The 14,938-nt window shown below is 44.4% G+C and overlaps 1 protein-coding gene and 1 pseudogene across 2 annotated transcripts in view; one reads left to right on the top strand and one right to left on the bottom strand.

The window, feature by feature from the left end:
* The first annotated feature begins 2,604 nt into the window (after positions 1-2,604).
* On the top strand, positions 2,605-3,063 carry LOC117092899 (annotated as a pseudogene). Its single transcript, XR_004440956.1, has one exon. The product of XR_004440956.1 is annotated as a 60S ribosomal protein L31-like (transcript).
* Positions 3,064-7,772: 4,709 nt separating this feature from the next.
* Positions 7,773-14,938, bottom strand: part of PSMB2 (proteasome 20S subunit beta 2) — a 39,691-nt gene continuing 32,525 nt past the window's right edge. Inside the window, exons 5-6 of the mRNA XM_033227153.1 lie at positions 10,469-10,518; positions 7,773-8,318 (exon numbers count right to left, since the gene is read on the bottom strand). Coding sequence (XP_033083044.1) covers positions 8,211-8,318; positions 10,469-10,518 — 158 coding nt within the window. The 3' untranslated portion in view covers positions 7,773-8,210. The remainder of the gene's footprint in view (positions 8,319-10,468; positions 10,519-14,938) is intronic.

The raw sequence follows: 14,938 nt of genomic DNA, 5'->3' as shown, positions 1-14,938 counted from the left end.
TTCTCTATTTCCTTTGCAGTTAAAGTTCTTGAAAGATTGCTACACCTCTACCTCCATTTCTTCACCTCCAATTTCCTCTTTGATCTGTTTTTTTCCCGACCAGTCTGCTGACGTCCACTCAGCATGGTCATCACATCAAATCTCAAGGCCTTTTTTTCTGGATTTAACAGCAGCAGTCAGTGGATATGGCTGACCACTTGCTCTTTTCTGCAACTGTTTCCTCTGTGGCTCCTAACTTCTGGTTTCCTATGACCTCACTGGTCCCAATTCTGTCTTATTAGCTGGCTACTTCTCTACTTGACCTCTAAATGTTGGCTTTCCTCAGGTCCCTCTCTATACTGTCTCCTTCGATTGGTCTCATTCAATCCCATGTCTTTCAATATCTAAGTACTGCCAATTCCTGAATGTTTATCTTCAGCCCAGGCTGCTGCCTGAACTCCAGACTTGGAGGTACAACTGTCTGCCTCATGTCTGCCAGTTTGGCTAACAGGCATCTCAAACTCATGTCCAAAATGGAGCACATGACTCAAGTACTCAAATCGTGACCTCTTCTAGAACGTCCCATCACAGTAGGTGGTACCACCTTCTTACCCAGCTGCTCAAGCCAGAAACTGGGGAGTCCTATTTGGTTCTTTCTCTATACTCAATCCTTCAGAAAGACCTATGGATTCTGAGTCCATCTTTCTTCTCTGCCAACACCCTAGTTCTCTGGACTACTACAGTAGTCTCCCAACTGGTCTATTTTCTCTGGTACACCTTCAAAGTCAGGTCCAGCAATGATCTGACTTTGCCTCATTCTCCAGGCTCATCTTAAACTACTCTCTTCATCACTCACTTTGCTCCAGCCACATTGGTTTCCTCTCTGTTCCTCAAACTACCACTTTGTTTTATGCCCCAGGGCCATTGCATTCACATTGTTTGCCTGGATTGCTGTCCCCTTGTCTTTTCAAGTGTGCTGTCAGGGAGATGTTGGGGTGCTTTGCGAGTGAAGATTGTGCTAGAAACATAGGGTCTAGGCATCATCTCTCAGAATAAGGGTCCAAAGATGTGACTTCTTTTCCCAAGAAGCTGCAGTGCCTCAACGCACCCGTAAGTGTCCAGTGAAAGCTGGACACAGTGGGGCCTCCTCTGGGGGCCTGTCCCTCATGCTAAATGCATGGAGACCCTTGACACGTTTTAACCCTGGCCCTGCCACTCACTTCGTGTGCCACCCTGAGCTTCAGGTCCCCTGGTATGTACCCCCCCAGCAGGATGTTACGTGGTGCTGATACCTCGAGGCAGTATCCAGATGTGGCACTGAAGAATTCTGAATCATGAGGGAGGAAGTTCCGCCTTTCTCCAGTCCCTTTCTATCAGTCCTTCTGAATACATCAAGAAGAAAGTCTCCATTTGGGGCTGGCATGACTTTAACACCTAATATTTGCTTTTTCTCATTTTAACAAAGAGGCTCAGCGCCTTCCCTGCCTCCCCCGAGTATCCCTGTCTGGGTTATGCATTCCTTTCTGCAGAAAGGAAGAGAAAAGGAATGTGGGCCGGGCGCGGTGGCTCAAGCCTGTAATCCCAGCACTTTGGGAGGCCAAGACGGGAGGATCACAAGGTCAGGAGATCAAGACCATCCTGGTGAACATGGTGAAACCCCATCTCTACTAAAAAAATACAAAAAACTAGCCGGGCGAGGTGGCGGGCGCCTGTAGTCCCAGCTACTCAGGAGGCTGAGGCAGGAGAATGGCGTAAACCTGGGTGGCGGAGTTTGCAGTGAGCTGAGATCCGGCCACTGCACTCCAGCCTGGGCGACAGAGCGAGACTCCGTCTCAAAAAAAAAAAAGAAAAGAAAAGGAATGTGGGGGAAGGCTGAAGTATGCTCTGCTTTAACTGAAGCCTAGGGGCCTGGCAAGAGACATCCTGCCTCTAAAATTATCTTCGACTATGGGAAGTTGAGGGGATAAGACATACAGCACTTCTATATAATGCCTGGAATATAGTAATACATCAATAAAAGGTTATAAATACCCAGAAGAAATTAGTTTATCAAAAACTTTTCATGGGCTAGACAACTTTCCCTAAGGAAAGGACCATGTAGTCCTCAATAAGTCCTATTTTAGAAACAAGCAAGTTGTAGATCAAAGCAACTTGCCCAAAGTCGCTAAGCAAGTGGTCACGCATGTGTGTGATCCGACCCTCCCTTCATTTCCACTGCATCACATGGCCATCTACAGAAGGGTTCACAGGCAAGGGGAAGCAGGTCCTCCCAGGCCCTTGTGCCCCCAGGCTCTGCTAAGCCAGCATATGGTCAGGGTAGTTAACAGTGCAGAGGAAGCAGTACGGTACAGACACTAAGTGGCCTAAGAAGCTTCTAATGAGGTCTCAGCATTTGATTCTTCCCAGTAAGTTGTTTTTCTTTTCCCCACGGCAAAATAAATCACGTTTTAGCTTCTAACTGGCTTTAGCCCTAAGGAAAAGTAGATGACCATTAAAGTTTACACAGGGGCTCGGTGCAGTGGCTCACGCCTGTCATCTCAGCACTTTGGGAGGCCGAGGCAGACAGATCATTTGAGGTCAGGAGTTCCAAGACCATCCTGGCCAACATGGTGAAACCCTGTCTCTATAAAAATACAAAAATTACCTTTCTAACTTGACCCGGCAGAATGGCTCCCGCAAAGAAGGGTGGCGAGAAGAAAAAGGGCCGTTCTGCCATCAACGAGGTGGTGACCCGAGAATACACCATCAACATTCACAAGCGCATCCATGGAGTGGGCTTCAAGAAGCGTGCCCCTCGGGCACTCAAAGAGATTCGGAAATTTGCCATGAAGGAGATGGGAACTCCAGATGTGCGCATTGATACCAGGCTCAACAAAGCTGTCTGGGCCAAAGGAATAAGGAATGTCCCATACCGAATCCGTGTGCGGCTGTCCAGAAACGTAATGAGGATGAAGATTCACCAAATAAGCTCTATACTTTGGTTACCTATGTACCTGTTACCACTTTCAAAAATCTACAGACCGTCAATGTGGATGAGAACTAATTGCTGATCATCAAATACATCAAATAAAGTTATAAAATTGACAAAAAAAAAAAAAAAAAAAATACAAAAATTAGCTGGGTGTGGTGTCGCACGCCTGTAATCCCAGCTACTCGGGAGGCTGAGGCAGGAGAATTTCTTTTTTTTTTTTTTTTTTTTGAGACGGAGTCTCGCAGTCGCCCAGCTGGAGTGCAGTGGCCGGATCTCAGCTCACTGCAAGCTCCGCCTCCCGGGTTTACGCCATTCTCCTGCCTCAGCCTCCCGAGTAGCTGGGACTACAGGCGCCCGCCACCTCACCCGGCTAGTTTTTGTATTTTTTTAGTAGAGACGGGGTTTCGCCGTGTTAGCCAGGATGGTCTCGATCTCCTGACCTCGCGATCCACCCGTCTCGGCCTCCCAAAGTGCTGGGATTACAGGCTTGAGCCACTGCGCCCGGCCTGGCAGGAGAATTTCTTGAACCCAGGAGGCAGAGTCTACAGTGAGCCAAGATCGTGCCATTGCACTCCAGCCTGGGTGACAAAGCGAGATTGTCTCAAATAATAATAATAATAATAACATTAAAAACTAAACAATAAAGTACACACAGATTGTTTATATGTCTTCTTTTTTTTGCAAACAAGTAGTTGTGAATTAAATGGAGAGTGTTTAGACTGGGTAAGCATTCCAATTTGGAGTTTAAAGACTTTCCTACTTTCTCTTAAAGGATCATAGTACTCCAGAATAAATATGAAAAGTTCAGTCTTTGAAAACATTCCATCCCATGAAGGAAGGTACGTGAAGGCAAGTTGCAGGTTTCTCCTCCCAAACACACTAACCCATAATTCACACACTGGAGTAATCAAGCAGCAGACATTTAGAGAGAACCCAAGAATGCACGTCTTTCTCTTGCTTGGGCACTGCTGTTGCTTTTGTCAAAAGGCTGAGAGGAGCAGAAGTGAAAGGACTCTGGGCTCCAGGCAGGGCAGACCTAGCGTGGTTGCTCAGCTACCAACACCAAGCTCTTGGGCCATTTCAGTGGCCTCTTCCATCTCTCAAAGGTTCCTGCCTTCCCATCCCCTCTCTAGTAGGGCTGAGCTTCCCTACCCTGAGGCAAAACAGCTGCTCTCTTCTCCAACCTATCCCCCCCTCCCACCCCAAGCCTGGGAAGGAATAATTTGTTTTTCTGTGTATTAATCACCTGAAAGCAGATGGGAGCTAATCAGAACTCCATTCTGAACAGTGTTTGGCCAGGAGTGTTAAAGAATGAGTATATTCCCAGTGTTTTTTAAACTTCAGGAAATTGATTTAGGACAAATTGATTTAGGACACAGCTGGCATTTTAAAAACTAAAATCCAGCAGATGAAAACAGAAGTTACCAGACCACACTACATCATGACTACACACACACACACACCCCTCTGTAAGAAAAGTTCCACAAAGCAGTGCTTACCCTTCTTATAGGTATATATAGGTGTGAAGTCATGAGTGAACGACCAAGGCCATGTAAATTTAGTTGGAATACAGGCTTTATGAAGTGTAAAAGAGGGAAAGGAAAGTGGGTAGTTAGATTAGGAGAGGATTAGGGAATGCCTAGCATGTCAAACCAAAGAACTGGGCTTTAGTCTCTTAAGTCATGGAAAACACCAGAAAGTTTTAAGGGCAGAGAGGAATGGATGGTGAAATTAGTTTTTTAAAGTATGGAGAGAGACCTGGAGAGGGAAGAGATTAAAAGTAGAGTGAAGTTAGGAGGCTGTTAAATAGTCTAAGATACGATAGGGGGTGAACCAGAGTAATGGGGATGGAGATTTATAAAGATTTAGGCTGAGTGCAGTGGCTCACACCTGTAATCCCAGTGCTTTGGCAGACCAAGGTGGGAGGATCACTTGAGGCCAAGAGTTCGAGACCAGCCTAGGCAACATAGTGAGACCCTGTCTCTACAAAAAATTTTTACAAAATTAGCTGGGTGTGGTGGTGCACACCTCTAGTCCCAGCTGTTGGGAGATTGGGGTTAAGAGGTTCACTTGAGTCCAGGAGTTCAAGGCCGCAGTAAGCTATGATCGTGCCACTGTACTCCAGCCTGGGTGATGGAGCAAGACTCTGTCTCTGAAAAACAACAATAAAAAGTTGTAATAAAATTAAAAAGTTTAGGATGTAGAAATGCCAGAACTTGGTGGCCATGTAGAGACAGGAGATAAAGAATGGCATAAAAATGATGCCCAGCTAAATGCAATGTTGCATCTTGGATTGTATCCTAGAACAGAAGAAAATTAGTGGAAAACCTGGTAAAATCTGAATAAAGCCTGGAGCTTAGTAATACTAATACACCAAACAATGTTGGTTTCTCAGTTTTGACAAATACACCATGGTATATAGAAGCTGTTAACATTATAGAAACTGAATAAGGGGTATAAGGACCCTGTATTATCTTTGCAACTTTTCTGTAAAACCAAATTTATTCCAAAATAAAACATTTATTAAAAATAAATGATGCCTGGGTTTCTGACTTGGGCACTTGGGAAACCAGGTGGCTCTAATTCTCTAAGACAGAATGTCATAGAGGAGGTTTGGAGAGGGGCAGAAGGTAAGGCTCAGTTTTAGACGTACTGAGTTCGATGTCCCTAAATCTGGAGGGTGAGCTATCTAGGAATGAGTTGATTTGGAGCTCAGGAAAGAGATCCGGGTTGGCAAAAAAACACTGAGAGTCAGGATGGGTTTGCAGGCTTGCCTGAGATTGCCCTGGGGACACTTATATTCAAAGGCAGAGAATCGTATGTCATCCCTGGTGAAGCCTGAATGCAGAAAAACAAGTTTACCAATCATTATACACTTACTGAGCACTTACCACATGCCAGGCCCTGAACTAAATGTTTGCCTATATTATCTCATGGAATTCTCCTATCTACCACATGGAATAGGTGCTATTTCAATCATTGTACAGATGGGAAAATCATGTAGCAGGAGAGCAGAACGCCACTGGGTAGGGCATCAGAATCACCTGTGGCACTATTTTTTTTTTTTTTTTTTTGAGACGGAGTCTCGCTCTGTCGCCCAGGCTGGAGTGCAGTGGCGCAATCTCAGCTCACTGCAAGCTCCGCCTCCCGGGTTTACGCCATTCTCCTGCCTCAGCCTCCCGAGTTGCTGGGACTACAGGCGCCCGCCACCTCGCCCGGCTAGTTTTTTGTATTTTTTTAGTAGAGACGGGGTTTCAACGTGTTAACCAGGATAGTCTCAATCTCCTGACCTCGTGATCCGCCCGCCTCGGCCTCCCAAAGTGCTGGGATTACAGGCTTGAGCCACCGCGCCCGGCCACCTGTGGCGCTTTTAAAATAGATGCCTTACACCTAGGAATCTAGCTAAAAGCTCAAACCTATGCATATTCATGGTGGTGTTGGAGGTTGAATCAACTGTAGTGATGTGAATCATCTCTTTTCTCCCATTTACTCAATGATTAGCTTTCTTCCTATGGTATAAGGCATTTACCATTGGTGTATTAAACAGTGTATAAGACACCCAAATCTAATGTTAACCCAATATTTTAACATGAACGTTAGTATCAGTAGGTAGTATCTTAGATGACATATTTCATCACAGACAAACCAAAAACCTATCTGTATATGGTATTAAGAGGAGCACAGAATTGGATAAAGTAGGGTTTATCCTAGTCTGAGACCAAATGGTTTTGGAATGTGGTTCCTAGACCGGCAGCATCAGTAGCAACTGGAAATGTGAGGTGAACATTCTGAAACACGTATCTGGTTAAGAACCACTGTTTTAGTGGCTTTAACCACAAAACATCTACATTGTTCCCTAAAGGTAGGCTAAGAGAAAAACGGGTATCTGGTTAACTGCCCATGATACATCAATTTAATGGAAAATTACGCAACTCTCAACAAGAATAAGCATATCTATGTGTATTGATATAAAACAATTTCTAATATAGTGTTAAGTGAAATAAGCAATATATAGAACATTAAAAATACTTTTTAGCCGGGCACGGTGGCTCACGCCTGTAATCCCAGCACTAGGAAGCCAAGGCAGGCAGACTGCTTGAGACCAGGAGTTCAAGACCAACCTGAATGACATGGTAAGACCCCGTCTCCATGAAAAACACAAAAACTAGCTGGGCATTGGTGGTGTATGCCTGTAATCCCAGCTACTCAGGAGGCTGAGATGGGAGGATCACTTGGCCCCAGGAGGCGGAGGTTGCAGTGAGCCAAGATTACGCCACAGCACTCCAGCCTGGGCTAGAGTAAGACCCTGTCTCTAAATAAATAAATAAATCTAAAAAATTTAAAGGGGGCATGTGTCTGTATGTATGTATACATTACACAGTAAAAGAGTATCTCTTAAAAAACATAAGAAATTAGTAGCTGAAGTTTCCTCCTAGAAGGGAAGCCGGAAGCAGGTGATTGGATTATAGGGATGGGAGAAACATTTTTCCTTTCTTTTTTTTTTTTTTTTTGAGACGGAGTCTCGTTCTGTTGCCAGGCTGGAGTACAGTGGCACGATCTAGGCTTACTACAACCTCTGCCTCCTGCGTTCAAGCGATTTTCCTGCCTCAGCCTCCCCAGTAGCTGAGACTAGGGGCGTGCGCCACCACGCCCGGCTAATTTTTGTATTTTTAGTAGAGACAGGGTTTTACCATGTTGGTCAGGATGGTCTTGCTCTCTTGACCTCGTGATCCGCCCACCTCGGCCTCCCACAGTGCTGGGATTACAGGCGTGAGCCACCGCACCTGGCTATGGAAGAAATATTTTTCACTACATGTTTTTGTACTGTTTGCATGTTTTATTAAGTGCATATATTATTCATTCAGATTAATTAATTTAAATAAATTTAAGTTTAAGGGCAAACATAACCACTACTTTAGAGAGAATGGAGACATTAGCAAGTACAATATATGAAAAGCTAGTTGGAAAGGAACCAAGAGTGGAGTAGAACGTGCGGCCATCAGCTGCTAAAGAGTGCTGGGTGTTAACGGAGGGCGGAGCAGGAAGAAAAGTCAGACCTGGCAAAAAGATCATTTTCCCTCTATATCTTTTCTGAGGTAATATTAGGTAAACTGAGACCTGGACCAGCGGGCTCAATTATATCCATAGTCATCTTTATTCTGAATTAACCATTTATCAAGAGTGCACCTGAAAAGAGTAGAAAAAAATAAAGGAGCCCATCAAAAAAAGTTCCCTGGCAAATGGGAGGGAGAGCATGATGTTAGGAGCCCTGTTTGGGGAAGGAAATGTTGTCCAGGTCATGGATGCCATTTTTGTCAATGATTCGAACACTGAAGGTTGGCAGATTCAGGATGAAGCGTTTCTGGAGCTGCAGAGAGACATGGAGGAAATCAGTCAACAAACAATTACTAAGTACTATGTGCCAGGCTCTGTTCTAGACACTGCGGATACAAGCAAACAAAAATCCCTGCTTTTGTGGAACTGAAATTCTATTGGAGGCAGCTGGCAGTAGGGCACTAGTACTCTAGTGATAGAGGGTACTCAAACGGCAGCTGGAGGATCACTGGGAGGCAGGGAGGCTGAAATGGGAGATGCAGCTAAAAGCCTGTCTCTGGTCAGTCAGCTGATGAAAGAATGAGACAATCCAGTGTTCTGTTACCCATAGTCTGTTACCTATCAGTCTGGTAAACACAGACGTCTCTCTTAAAATGTCTCAAGATAATAAGCTAACAAAGCGTGATTGCCCTCAGAACAAAGCAGAGGCCAGGAGCAGTGGCTCAGGCCTGTAATTGGGAGGTTGAGGTGGGAGACGTATCTTGAGCCCAGGAGTTCAAGACCAGCCTAGGCAACATAGCAAGACCCCATATCTTAAAAACAAAATAATGAGGTGGGTGTGGTGGTGCCTGTCTGTAGTCTCAGCTACTTGGGAGGATCGCTTGAGTTCCAGAAGTCCAGGCTGCAGTGAGCTATGATGATGCCACTGCACTCCACTCCAGCCTTGGTGACAAAGCGAGACCCCCCCCCCTTTTTTTTTTTGAGACGGAGTCTCGCTCTGTCACCCAGGCTGGAGTGCAGTGGCCAGATCTCAGCTCACTGCAAGCTCCGCCTCCCAGGTTTACGCCATTCTCCTGCCTCAGCCTCCTGAGTAGCTGGGACTACAGGCGCCCGCCACCTCGCCCAGCTAGTTTTTTTGTATTTTTTTAGTAGAGACGGGGTTTCACCGTGTTAACCAGGATGATCTAGATCTCCTGACCCCGTGATCCGCCCATCTCGGCCTCCCGAAGTGCTGGGATTACAGGTGTGAGCCACCGCGCCTGGCCGACCCCATTAAAAAAAAAAAAAAAGGGGGGGAGCGGGGGAATGGAGTAGGCACTGTGGACTGAAAACAAAAGGCTTGTGTAAGAGGCAAACTGACATTATTCTCGATGCTTCTGCTCTTATCTTCCTACTCTCTTACTAAACCACGAGTTCAAGTTCATCCTTAAGCCACAGGAACAGTAAAAGAATGAAAAAACTAATGTGGCTGGCTTTTGACCTCCCCATCCTCCATCCATACCCAAAGCCTTAGACTCTAAGGAGAAATATTAGAAAGGGTGTGTTCTGTAATCTTGGCCTCACAAACCAAAGTCTACTCTCGCCTTCTGCCCAAAGCTTCCTAGTTGCTTTCTATGGTCTTCCTGAATTCTTAGGGAAGGCTTTCTCTCCAGATTACAAAGACTTGTGCACTATTAAGGGAGCAGGCAGTATGGCAATTCCAGGTGGCACAAGAACAGAGCAGGTATAAAGTCTAGGGCAGGGCCGGGCGTGGTGGCTCACACCTGTAATTCCAGCGCTTTGGGAGGCTGAGGCAGGCGGATCACCTGAGGTCAGGAGTGGCCAATGTGGTGAAACTCTGTCGCTACTAAAAATACAAAAAATTAGCTGGGCATGGTGGTGGGCACCTGTAATCCCAGCTACTCAGAAGGCTAAGGCAGGAGAATTCCTTGAACCCAGAGGTGGAGGTTGCAGTGAGCTGAAATCATGCCACTGCACTCCAGCCTGGGCAACAAGAGTGAAACTCCGTCTCAAATTAAAAAATAAAGTTTAGGGCAGAAGTTCTTCAAGTACAGCCTCAGTTACCACCTGCAGCAAAATCACCTGCGACTGCCAGTTAAAGCAGAGCTTCCCAGTTTGTACCTCAGAACAGTGGAATCAGAATTGAGGGTTGGGCAGAGATGGCAATCTGTTTTAACAAGTTTCCCAGGTGATACTTATACACACTACAATTTGAGAAACACTGGTTTGGATAAACCAGAAAGAATTAAATTATAAAGCTGACATTGAGGGGGTAATCTGTGAGAGAAAAATGAGCTTGCTACCCACACCAGACTCTATCCCTGGTAGCAACTTCATATCTGGTTAGTGGGTATGTATTACACCTTCTGGCAAAAATCAGAAAAAATATAATCGAGGAACAGGAACAATACTGGCAAACAGAGACACAAACATTCCTTTCAGTATCCCATGGGAACTACTCACCTCCTCCAGACATTTCCTAAGAAGCTCCACTGCCCTCTCACGTGAGATAGCTGGAAGAGAACACAAGCATTCCGGTGCTGTCATTAAATCCAACTCTCAGCAACTTTTGATTAAGTTTCACATCTTAATCAAAGCTGACTTCTTCAGGCCTGAGTGCCATACAAACGGCAAAGGCAAAAAATGCTTTGCCTTCTAGTCTGCAACCAACTTACTCCACATGCAGCTGGGGGTGCCCCAGACCCAGTGCTCCAGCAGCTACAAGCCATTGCAAATTGATTTGCTACACTGAGGGTAAGCACGAAGGAATTCTGCCTCCCCTGGCCAGGGCCCGCCTCTGAAGAAGTCCAGCAGCCTGTCTCTCTTTATCATAACCTACCCCTTTCACTCCCCCTTAGTCCAGGGTTTAAATCAATTCCATCTGCCCTAGTCAGCTGCAAATCAGGGAAAGAGAGGACAGGGTCAGAATTTCAGCCTTGTTTTCCCAGCTGGGTCTCTGTTTAACAATGGGAAGAGAATTCATAGGATGGGGCTAAGACTTTCCCAAAACAGGAGCCAAAGGAACTGTCTGTGGGCATGGCAAACTGGGACGACATGTTATGCACTCGGACTTCCGGGGTGGCTAGTGGTTATTTTGGTGGGCAAATCAGCTGAATTACTGACAGATGCCAAATCAAGAAAGTCACTCGGAGGCCAGGCTAATTCTTTTCAGGATGTGGCCTGGAGCTCTAGTGTGGCTAAGGTTGAGCGAGAGGGCAGCACCAAAAAAGAATGAACATGCCAGATTCTTACGATACTGACAGTGAAGAATGGAATGCAAGGAGAGAGAGAAGTGGTTATCTGTGCTTCATCTATAGTCTGTAAAAGCTAAGAATTCCAAAGTACCCATTGCCCACAGAGGCTAAAGTTGAGGTTAGGATTGGGGTCAGAAGATGGAACTTAGCACAAAACATCCCTGTGTCTGGGAAGTCCTAACCAGAGCACTTAGGCAAGAGGAGGAAATAAAGAGTACCCAAACTGGAAAGCAGGAAGTCTAATGTCCCCACTTGTATGTGACATGATCTTCTATACAGAAAAACCTAAAGACCCCACCAGAAAACTCTTACATCTGATAAATGAATTCCATAAAGTTGCAGGATACAAAATTAATATACAAAAACCAGTGTTTCTATACACAAACTAGCTGAAAAAGAAATCAAGGGCCGGGCGTGGTGGCTCAAGCCTGTAATCCCAGCACTTTGGGAGGCCAAGACGGGCGGATCACGAGGTCAGGAGATTGAGGCCATCCTGGCTAACACGGTGAAACCCCGTCTCTACTAAAAAAAAATACAAAAAACTAGCCGGGCGAGGTGGTGGGTGCCTGTAGTCCCAGCTACTCGGGAGGCTGAGGCAGGAGAATGGCGTAAACCCAGGAGGCAGAGCTTGCAGTGAGCGAGATCCGGCCACTGCACTCCAGCCTAGGTGAGGGAGCGAGACTCCGTCTCAAAAAAAAAAAAAAAAAAAAGAAATCAAGAAGGCAATCCCATATCTTTTGTATCAAAATCCCATCTTTTGTATCAAAATCCCATATTTTGATACAAAAATCAAAGAAAATAAAATACCGGCCGGGCACGGTGGCTCAAGCCTGTAATCCCAGCACTTTGGGAGGCCGAGACGGGCGGATCACGAGGTCAGGAGATCGAGACCATCCTGGCTAACACGGTGAAACCCCGTCTCTACTAAAAATACAAAAAACTAGCCGGGCGAGATGGCGGGCGCCTGTAGTCCCAGCTACTCGGAGGCTGAGGCAGGAGAATGGCGTAAACCTGGGAGGCGGAGCTTGCAGTGAGCTGAGATCCGGCCACTGCACTCCAGTCCGGGCAACAGAGCGAGACTCCGCCTCAAAAAAAAAAAAGAAAATAAAATACCTAGGAAGAAATTTAACTAAGGAGGTGAAAGACCTCTATAACGAAAACTATAAAACACTGATGAAGTAAGTGTAAGAGGATACAAATGAATGGAAATATACCTCATGCTCATGGATCAGAAGAATTAATATTATTAAGATGACAACACTACCCAAAGAAATTTATATATTCAATGCAATCCCTATCAAAACACCAATGACATGCCTCACAGAATTAGGGAAAAAATCCTAAAATTTGTATGGAACCACAAAAGACCCTGAATAGCTAAAGCAATCCTGAGCAAAAAGAACAAATCTAGTAGTTCATACCACTACCACACTTCAAAATATACCACAAAGTTGTAGTAACCAAAACAGCATGCTACTGGCATAAAAATAGACACATAGACCAATTAAACAGAATAGAGAAATTAAGAAATTTAGCCACATATCTACATTTGACTTTTGATGAAGGTACCAAGAACACTCATTGGGGGAAAGGACAGTCTCTTCAATAAATGGTGCTAGAAAAACTGGATATCCATACACAGAAGAATAAAACCAGACCCTCACCTCTTACCCTATACAAAATTCAACTCAAAATGGATCAAAGACCTCAATTTAAGACCTGAAACTAGAAGAAAACACAGGGGAAAAGCCTCAGGACATTGATCTGGAAAAAGATTTTATGAATAATCTCATGAACACAGGCAACAAAAGCAAAAATAAACAAATGGGATTATATCAAACTAAAAAATGCTTCTGCATAGCAAAGGAAACAATTGAGTGAAAAGGCAACTACAGAATGGGAGAAAATACATGCGAACTACTCATCCAACAGGGAGTTAACATCCAGAAAATACAAGGAACTGAAAGAGCTCAATAGAGAACAAAATTCAATTAAAAAATGGGCATATGATCTCAAAAGACATTTCACAAGACATACAAATGGCCTACAAATATATGGGAAAAAAATGCTCAACATCACTAATCATCACAGAAATGCAAATCAAAACTACAATGAGGTAACATCTCATCCCAGTTAGGAATAGCTATTATCAAAAAGACAAAAAATAACAAATGCTGGCAAGGATGTAGAGAAAAGGAAATTGTTTACACACTGTTGGTGGGAATGCAAACTAGTATAGCCACTAGGAAGAACAGTATGGCGGTCCCTCAAAAGACTACAAATAGAACTACCATATGATCCGGCAATCCCACGACTGGGAATTTATCCAAAAGAAAGGAAACCATTATATTGGATGAAATCATTCTATCACTGGGGAAATTCTACACCCCAGTGTTTACTGCAACACTATTCACAATAGCCAAGATATGGAATCAACCTAGGTGTCTGAGAACAGATCAATGGATACAGAAAATGTGGTACATATACACCATGAAATACTATTCATCCATAAAAAAGGAAATCCTGTCATTCAATATGAATGGAACTGGAGGATATACTGTTAAATGAAATAAGCCAGGAACAAAGTTAAAACACTACACGTTCTCACTCATATGTGGAAGGTAAAAAAGCTGATCTCATAGAAGTAAAAAGTAGAACAGACGATACTAGAGGCTGAGAAATCCTCTGTAAGGGATGGGGGACATTTGTTAAAAGATACAAAATTGGCCGGGCACGGTGGCTCACTCTTGTAATCCCAACACTTTGGGAGGGCAAGGCCAGTGGATCACTTGAAGTCAGGAGTTCTAGACCAGCCAAACCAACACAGTGAAACCTTGTCTCTACAAAAAATACAAAAACTAGCCAGGCGTGGTGGCACACGCCTGTAATCCCAGCTACCTGGGAGGCTGAGGCACGAGAATCACTTGAACCTGGGAGGCGGAGGTTGCTGTGAGCCGAGATCACTCCACTGCACTCCAGCCTGGGCAACAGAGGGAGACTCTGTCTCAAACCAAAAAAAAAAAAAAAGATACAAAATTATAGCTAGACAGAGAAATAAGCTGTACTGTACTGTTCTATACCACTGTAAAATGACTATGGCTCACAATATATAGTTTCAAATAGCTACAAGGAGGATACTAAATGTTCCCAACACAAAATGATAAATGTTTGAGATGATCGATATATCAACTACCCTGATCTGTTTACATGTATTGAAACACCATGATGTACTCTATGAATATATGTACAATTATTATTTGTCAATTACAAAATAAAAATTTCTAAAAAGCATCCCTGTATCTGAAGTTTTGCCAAGCTGATGCTTTATGGACAAGTAGAGGGACAGTTTTTTCTTTCAAGAGGGGGCAGCCATTGGGTGACAACCAAGGGAAGGTTCAGATTTGTAGCCTTAGAAAGCTTTGATGTTTGAGCAAAGAAACCTTCAGCTGACATGCTGGGGACCTGTTCATCCTCGCAAGTTCAAAACAAATATACAGCTACTTGCTTTACCCACTCATTCTTTACTGAGATGCCAATAAGCATCTACGCAAAGCAAAATAAGTGAAAAAACTTGAACTCTTAGAACTGAAGAACTTTAGAACCCAATAAAAATGTTTTATTCACTATGACATCTATTCCAAACCTCCTTCAAAACAAAACCCAGCTCTAGAGATACGTA

This window comes from Trachypithecus francoisi, unplaced genomic scaffold (genome assembly GCF_009764315.1).
Source record: "Trachypithecus francoisi isolate TF-2019V2 unplaced genomic scaffold, Tfra_2.0 Lachesis_group12, whole genome shotgun sequence".
Classification (NCBI taxonomy): domain Eukaryota; kingdom Metazoa; phylum Chordata; class Mammalia; order Primates; family Cercopithecidae; genus Trachypithecus; species Trachypithecus francoisi.
This window is presented reverse-complemented; position numbering and strand designations above follow the sequence as displayed.